At 39.1% G+C, this 8,740-nt stretch overlaps 1 protein-coding gene across 1 annotated transcript; it reads right to left on the bottom strand.

The window, feature by feature from the left end:
• Positions 1-5,259: 5,259 nt before the first annotated feature.
• LOC145139749 (uncharacterized) lies at positions 5,260-6,953 on the bottom strand. The gene is made up of 6 exons (XM_079073464.1): positions 6,862-6,953; positions 6,366-6,505; positions 6,249-6,323; positions 6,073-6,131; positions 5,650-5,995; positions 5,260-5,450 (listed from the first exon to the last, which is right to left on the bottom strand). The coding sequence occupies exons 1-6, from the start codon at positions 6,951-6,953 to the stop codon at positions 5,260-5,262; spliced, it is 903 nt and encodes a 300-aa protein (XP_078929590.1).
• Between the last annotated feature and the right edge of the window lie 1,787 nt (positions 6,954-8,740).

Raw genomic sequence — 8,740 nt, forward strand, 5'->3', positions numbered from 1 at the left:
TTAGTTTTGGGAGGCCTTGGCACTTGAGTGCAAGTGGTCTTGTTGTGTACTTTCTATTTTCATATGCCACAAGAAACCTTTTTCCATGCCTTTCAAACTGTGTGTCTTCCATAATTTTTAGAAGCATCCCTCATTCTCTTCGTGGTTGGCCTGCCTGACATTCTTCTTTTCAATGGATGCAATGGGGGTATATAGTCTGCAGAAGGCCACATGTTCATTCCATTAATGCCATGCATGGACTGTTTGTAGGTATTATGGAAGAAGGCTCCCAGGTACAATGAGTCTATATATGGTCCATCAGGTATAACGTTTAAATATGCTAATGTAGCAACTGAATGAACATAACTGTTGACGTATGGTCCATTAGCATGGACCAGACGTCACGGTCTGGAGCTCTCCTGGCGATCGCCTGCCAGCTTTGTCTGGCGCCCGGGTGATGTGTGTAAAATGAACTAGTTTTAATCCTAACAAACTCAAATAAAAACAAACACACACAGGCAGTGTACCTATCGATAGCAGTTTAGTTTAAGCAAGTAAGGTATCGAACACAGGGAACGATAACAATTAAACTAACTACTAGAATTATCTAATTAAAACTAACAAATAAAAGAAGGGTTTTCTCTTGTTTTGCAAGACTAGAAACTTAAATAAATGACTAACACTCAAACTAAAATAACTAACAACTAATGCAAATAAAGGTACTAGATTCAATATTAAAAGAGACTTCTGTTCAGGTTCGAATTATTTATTCCTATGGTTGATTTCATGGCAAGTGCAATGGATTAATTTGTCATTGGCTACCGATTTAATGTGATTAGGTTCATATTCATTATTACTAATCCTTAGCAAACTAATTATTTCAAAAAGTGGCCAATTAATTAAACTAAGAAGCTTATTAAATTACAGATTCGGATCACGTGAGACTTGTAATATTAAATAAATTTATCAATTTAATTAACTCATGTATGGTTGTTCATCATACATGCTTACACATTGATTTACTTATTTTTCTAGTTAATCCTAGGTTCATAATCACTAATACTAGGCATACAATATTGTGTTCACAAATCCGTATGATTCAAGCAATTAAGATGATATTCATACAACTCAATAACTTGACTACTAACAGAAAAGTAATCATGATCAACACATAAGGTTCTTTAACAAGCTCAACAAGACAAATTTACCAAATCTAATTAATCCAACCATAAAATCAAATCATAGTTATAAATTCATCTAGACTAAACATAAGTTATGAGTTTTAGCTCATATTTACAGCAAAAAACATCTCAAAAACTAAATCTAATGGTTGAAACATATTCTAATCAAAAGATTAAGGGAAAGAGAATGAATTTTGCCTTTAGATCTCTTCCAAATTGGTGTCTAGGGTGCAATCTCAAGTTTCAGAGCTCCAAGAATCCTTTTCTTTGCAAATTAGTCGCTCCAATGTTCCAGACTGAAGTCCTTGTCTCGTGAGTTTGTGCCCTTTATATAGTTTTCTGAAAACAGGGGCGACTCGTCGAGTCCATAGACCAAATCGCCGAGTCCATCACTTAAAATCCGTGTGCGGTAAGGAATCTGATGGTTCGCGAATATTCGTGTCTACTTGGCGAGTCGGTGGCCAACTCGATGAGTTCTTCACTCTTTTAGCTTCATTTTTCTTCTTTCTTTATTTCCCGAGCTTCCGTTTGCTAATCTCGCTTCCTTTTCAACTCGAGCATGTCTTTTAGGTTGAAAATACAATTTAAACACAATTAAGTACCTTTTGTTCAATAATTAGGACAAATTAGCCAAAAAGTATTAAGATTTTAGACAAAATATAAAACTAAATATGCACATATCACCGGGCCTGGCCCTCGCCTGGCGCTCGGGCGCTCTTGCCCATCTCCTTGCTAGCTGGGCAAGAGTTGGGTTGGCCCAAGGCCTGACCTAACTACCCCTTGACTTAGGTGTCCCCTATAAATAGAACATAATATCCTCCATTGAGAGGGAGCTTCCTTTGGGACCTTTTCCTAGGACTTTTTCAACATCATGCATCTCCCACCTTGGGAGATCAGCTTCCATGGCCAAACACACACCCAACACACAAAGATGGTTCTTTCCAGCTAGGAAGAACCATCTCATATCTACCAACCGATCAAACTTGATCGTCGGAGCTTGCTCCCAGGGCACAGTCCCTGGGGAAACTCTAACGAATTTGTTGTGATCGCAGCTTAGGTGTATCACCGGGAACTCGTTGATGACACCACCTCCAAATATCCGATCCGGATCCAACATAGAAGACCCAGCGTCCTGAGCTCATGTCGCAACATTTGGCGCCATCCATGGGACCGAGAGCGAATAAGCTACCGTCTCTTGGTCTCAACCTCATTTTCACCACTGATTTATTCAGATCTATTGTTCTCCGCCACATGTTTGCTAAGATCTATTCATTTCAACCATTATCTCTTCAGATCCGTTCGGCTCTCGTCAAGATCTGTCCAGATCTGCTTCCCGAACGTTCAGATCTCTAGATATGCTTCGTTTTTCCCCTCAGATCTCTATGTCTGCTCTGTTTTGTTCATCAAAACGTTTCTCAAGCATAAGAAAAGATTCTCATATCAACTTTCGTTCATATTTTGGTGGTTTGTTCAGAAAGATGGGGAAGAAAGAAAGTCTTATGAGTTCTTACACTATTTCGGGTTCATATTATCAAGAAAACCCTTTTTAGCTGGTAATTTTCTATGAACAACCTCATTCTTTAAAAAGGTTGCTTGTACATACAACTGCAAAACTTGTACATCTCATAAAACTCAGCAAAACCCCAGGAACCATGTTCACATTTACCACTTTCACCAAAATACATCTTATTTCTCAAAAAGAAACAAATCTAGAAAATAACAGCTTACAGCTCAAATATGTACAAATGATACATAAAAATACAAAAATGGTTATCCTTTAGCCCCTTATCAGCCGAAAAAAAGGAAAGCAAAACAAGGAAAAACGATACATCAAAAAGTCCTATGGGTACATGCCAAAAAGTTGTCACGAAAAGAAAAAAATGCACAAAGGGCCCCACATGGTTCATACAAGAATCACCAGCTGGCAGAAAATGGCACGACCTAAGGTGGGACCCGCCTTGGTCTAACTCTCGATGTATCCCTGTCGTTGAACCACCGAGCGATGCGCAACTACCCTTCACCGACAACAACCGACAATCGACGGTTGTTTCCAGCTAACAAAACCATCTTTGACGCCCTTAGACATACCACCATCGGTCTCTTCCGACTAGTGATACGCCACAAGTTCCGGGGAAGTAGCATCCTCTGGTTCTTGTTCCTCGATTCACAGTCAAAAACTGAAACCAAAACCGTCTGTCGCCGCTAGTCGCTCCTCCAGCAGCCTGAACTCGTCAATCCTCCTACAACATCGGCGAGGATCGGAAACTGTTGAGCACTCTCAACGACGACTCCAACGAAACAAATCCGTTGAAGATGTCGCTGGTTGCTTCCAGCTCTATTTGCGACCTCCTTCGTCCTTCGAAAACAACCAACCATCTCTAGTCGTTGATGTTTCTCTCAGTTGGCATCTCCAGATAGCAGATCGGGTGAAGTTGGAAGACTTCGTCTTCTTCAAAAACAACTTATCAAAAAGCACAAGTGGGTCCCTCATGTGGTACTTTTGGTACCCACAATTTCCAATCCGTTTATGCACAACAAAAAAGAAGAAGAAGGAATTAGCATTGGGCTCACAAGTGGGCTCCAATAAACTTCATATTGTCCTGGTTATTACAAATGGGCTACCACTACACTATATTGGGCTTAGATCCAAGTGAAATTTCAAAGTTACTGGATTACTTGAACAACATTAAAGTGTTCCATCTCTACAAGACAAAAACCAACCATTTATGCTCGCGTGCCGCAAGCTCTGCTCAACAAAATACGCTTCCAGAATAAACGTTGCAGCTCGGTCCACTCGATATTTTCAAAAAAAGGGAGGGAGAAGAGTAGTACGCTACTACTTCTACTCCACGAAGTGTTTCAAAATGACTGTGACAGAAAATTCAAATTGACTTATGATTCGATCGTGTTATCTTTTCAGATAACCGTTGCAATACCGTGACAGTCAGAGCGTGCCAGTAGCAGGCTCACGAAGCAAATCTCGTTTTGTAAAGCATTTGCATGGGACTCAGGAAGTATGAATTGCTGACCAGTAACTCCAATTCCCCCTGGGCATAGAAATATAACATGCTACCCGATGATGGCCTCATATCTCATCCCTCTCTCTGGGGCACGCATGTTTTCCTCAACAATGTTTTTATGGACAACTTTCAACTGTGACTGGGAGACAGGAATCATGGATCGATTACGTTATAGTTGCTTTACGAACTTTGGAGCTTGGCACAACAGCCACGTTGAATAATAGTCTCATAGACTGTATAGCGAGGTCACACTTCTTAGATACCTTGTCCAAGCATCTTATCGACACCATTGTCATTAGTAGGCCAGCTCTGCATAACATTATTAGCAGCCTTGCTCTGCATAACATTATTAACAGCTCCGCTCTGCATCACATTACCGGCAACAACTACGTTGCATCAGATCGACCAGATCATACTCTCGAGAAGAAAGTGGTATCAAGCCAGCCAATGCTGCATAATTCCATGTCTACCTCATCGTGTAACACCACGTCTCTCATGGTCGAGGTTCGGTCGTTCTTTCTATTTCTTTAAGCATTGTTACTTTGACTGTGTCCAGTCCAATTTCATTGGCCACTTACCAATAATACCAGATGAGGGGGGGAGAGACTTGTTGACGTATGGTCCATTATCATGGCTGATACGTCAATGATGACGCTCTCCTGGCGCTCGCTTGCCAGCCTTGTCTGGCGCTCGCGCCTGACGCAGACGCTCTTTCCCAACTCCTTGCTAGATGGGCCTGAGTTGGGCTGGCCCAAGGCCTGACCTAACTCTCCCTTGACCTAATTGTCCCCTATAAATAGAACAAAATTTCCTCCATAGAGAGCGATCTTCCCCTGGGACCTTTTCCTGGGATCTTTTCACTCTCATGCATCTCCCACCTTGGGAGATCAATCTCCATGGCTAAACACACACCCAACACACCAAGATGGTTCTTTCCAGCTAGGAAGAACCATCTCATCTATACCAACTGATCTAACTTGATTGTCGGAGCTTGCTCCCAGGGCACAGTCCCTGGGGCAACTCTAACGACTTTGTTGTGATGACAACTTAGGTGTCTCGCCAGGAACTCGCTGATGGCACTACCTCCAGATCTCTGATCCGGATCCAACACACAAGACATGGCGGCCTGAGCTCATGTCACAACAACAACCATAGCCATTTAGTTGTTGTAACCTACAACTACATTCCTTTTTTGTCATATCAACAATATAAGGCTCATCCATTTTCCTTGTTTCAAACTTCATACCCCCACAAGTCACAATGCCAATGCCTACATAATGTAATGCAAATATTTAGAGCTGAGACAGGTAAGGTATGTATGAATAAATAAGTGTACAAACCTTTGCTTAGTTTGGAGAATATTCAATATTGTTCTGATACTTGGACAAATAGAGTAACAATTCCATCCTTGACCGGTTAGTTTCATACTCACCATCCTTTGCATCATATATATACTAATGTCCTATAACATGTTGATAATAGGTTTCTTCCGAGCATCCAAAATGACACTATTAAAGCTCTTTGAAAAGCCATTTTCCACAGAGTCACAAGATGAATTGCGAACTCTGAAAAAAAAGCTAAAGACCAAGTATTTGGATCTCTATCCATAAGATACATAATGGCTGCAAGATTCAACTTTTCAATCTCTTTCATGACTACATTAAAATGTGCTTCAATTGTTGCCCTGCTTGCTCTCCAAATAAAATTTTCAAACTTGGCTCCACTAAATTTCATTCTAAAATTGGCATAGATATGCCTAGCACACTGCCTATGTTCTACTGCCAGGAACACTTCTTTGACTGCCTCAACCAAACCCTACATATGTAACAAGAAGGAATGAAGTTAGAAATGTAAATATTAATTATACTGCATTTAATATTTATGAAACATACCTTGTGTTGATCAAAAATTAAAACGAAACCACTTCCTTCATTCCAACATTGCAAATCTTCTGAAAGATTCTCAATGAATCATTTCCAATTCTCCTTGTTTTCCACACATACAACCACCCAAGCAATTCGGAATATTCCATTGTTATCATCCCTAACCATAAGACAATGCAACTCACCTTGGAAAAAACATTTTTGGAAACAACCATCTAGGTTAATGCTTATTCTACACCCTCCCCTTAATCCCTCTTTGACTGCAACAAAGCATATGTAAATCTTGTTGAAGTAATTCTTACCATCAGGCATTGCATCCACATAAATTTTAATTGTGGATCTAGGATTTGATTTTTTAATCTCCTCACCATATGACCATATTATAGCATAATTTTCTGTAACTGTGCCTTCAGTTAGAGTCAATGCATACTTTTTGGCTCTCCTACACTAACTCATACTCACATCAAAGCCAAAAGTGGTTTTCACCTCCTCACTAAGCAATATGACACTCATCTTTTGATTGTTAAAAAATTGTTGCATAAAGTGGCCACCTATCCATTTATATGTGACAATTGATCCGAATTTGAAATTCTTTGCACAATTATGGTCACTAATAAGAGACTTGATCTGGAAAGACTTATCATCACTCATCCATGAACCCCAAACCCTAAATGTACATTTTACATCACAACATTTGGTTAGCAACCGTCTACTATCGTTTTTCACAAACATAATTGATAACCATTCACAACAACATATTTACAGAGCATGTATTTCAATTGTTTAGTACGCTCAAACCTCATACCTAACATAGGTTCATGCTCCTTCCAATGTAGCTTTTCATTGAAAATATTTGGCAACTCAAGATAAACATCTTCATTGTCATCCATGTCTTCTTCCAAAGCTCACCTACACATGCATTCTCAACCATGTCGAAATCAGGCCCATTATCCTTTTTGTAAAAATGAGGGCTCCCATGGTCATCCTCATCATTATCAGTATCCTCATCCTCAGCCCCATGGTCATCCTCATCGTCATACCCATGCCATGTCTCAACTTCCTTAATTAGTCATGCACCATCAATCACTTCTTCTTCTATGTTATCAATGACCTTTTCTTTGTGTTCATCCAACCATTCGTGCATGTTACTATTACCAAAATGGTTTAAATACATAGGGAGTATAACACTATATTCATAAGTAATTGCTATAAGTCGGCATAATCCATCTCATTGCTAATTAAGGTCAAACCTTTTGGAAAATCAATATCAGGTTGACAGTAATAGAGCTTCACACACTTTTCTCCAGTGAACCTTTCGATGAACGCATAACACTTGTCCTTGTCCATGCTTGCGAAATCGACGTTCGACAACCTCTGAGTAATCCCGCCAGTGTAGCGTATGGGGTATTTGGCAACGATTCCTAGGAAGTGCACATCGACTTGGATGAATACGAGATCCATGTTAGAGGTTTGAGGAGAAGGAAACAATTAGGGTTTACCAGAAGAGATGGAAGTTGTGAACCGTCGAGGGCAAAATGTCTCTTTTAAAAAGCGTACAACTATGTGAACAGTAAATACATAATATACATCAATTGTTATGTGACATTAATTAATGACATGACAATCAACGAAGGACACAATCAACACCCTATATGGTATTTGTAAAACAGGTGGCCAAACTATGACCGACTGACCCCTTCAAAAATGAAATAATGACGTAATCGACCCGACAAAATATAGTTTGTTCCATTGTAAAACCTTTAAAAAAGTTAAGTGACTAAAAGGATCAAACCTAGAAAACTCATAGACATATGTGCCATTTTCCCAAATCAATAATAAAATAACTAAAATCACACAGTATATGAAAAATAAAACATAATAAGGTCTAACAAACAAATGACAATTAACAAATATAGAGAGAATAATTCTGAAGAGGATGATTAAAAGAATCAATGCTCCTAAATTAGTTAAAAGTTTCCTATTAAAGTGAGTAAATGATGAATTAGAATTGATTACTATTCTCGTAAAAATCCGTACATTCTTTCGCTCCAAAGCTCTAGATCCTTATCAAGTTTTCACCATGTTATTTACATATGTGGCTGATACTTCACAACAATCAATTAGGTTATTTGATGAAGCGCTTCTGCAAAATTTGTTTGTTCATCCAAACGTGGTTATAATAGTTGTCAAAAATGCAATTCGTACTACAGAGCGAGATTCGTCTACCCTTTGCATTATAGCTTTCGGTATTCGAATAACAAACTTTGCAAATAATAAAATTCTTATCTAATAGGTTGCAATCACAAAAAAAAAATCCTATATCCTATTACGGAGAATGGATCATCCGATCCATTAAGCCCATCTAGATAGATTTAATCACGTTGTAAATGTTTAATACATAGTCAAATTGTATAGTCAATAAATCCTATGACTTCTCCTGTAAATGTGGTTGACCACAACAGTCTAATCAGCCTATATAAGGCGTGTATCTCATTCAGTAATATATAACTCAAATCATTAATCAAATACCTTTATATGGTATCAGAGCTTCAATAGCTCCTCTGATCCCTAATCGATCCAAATCCCTTCCGCTCCAATAATCCACAATGCCTATCATCGAAGTCACAACACAAACACACTTCCCAATTAAGCTCAATGCCACAAACTTTCCAGTATG

This window comes from Lactuca virosa, chromosome 9 (assembly GCF_052849685.1).
Source record: "Lactuca virosa cultivar CGN04683 chromosome 9, Lactuca_virosa_CGN04683_v6, whole genome shotgun sequence".
NCBI lineage: Eukaryota > Viridiplantae > Streptophyta > Magnoliopsida > Asterales > Asteraceae > Lactuca > Lactuca virosa.

What these genes read in the sequence shown, in the direction of transcription:
- LOC145139749 (XM_079073464.1), bottom strand. Translation starts at nt 6,953, where the DNA reads ATGGATGACAATGAAGATGTTTATCTTGAGTTGCCAAATATTTTCAAT. An exon ending in TAATTTTTGATCAACACAAG is followed by an intron (nt 5,996 to 6,072) that starts GTATGTTTCATA and finishes TTACATATGTAG; the next exon opens with GGTTTGGTTGAGGCAGTCAA. An exon ending in AAGAAACCTATTATCAACAT is followed by an intron (nt 5,451 to 5,649) that starts GTTATAGGACAT and finishes TACATTATGTAG; the next exon opens with GCATTGGCATTGTGACTTGT.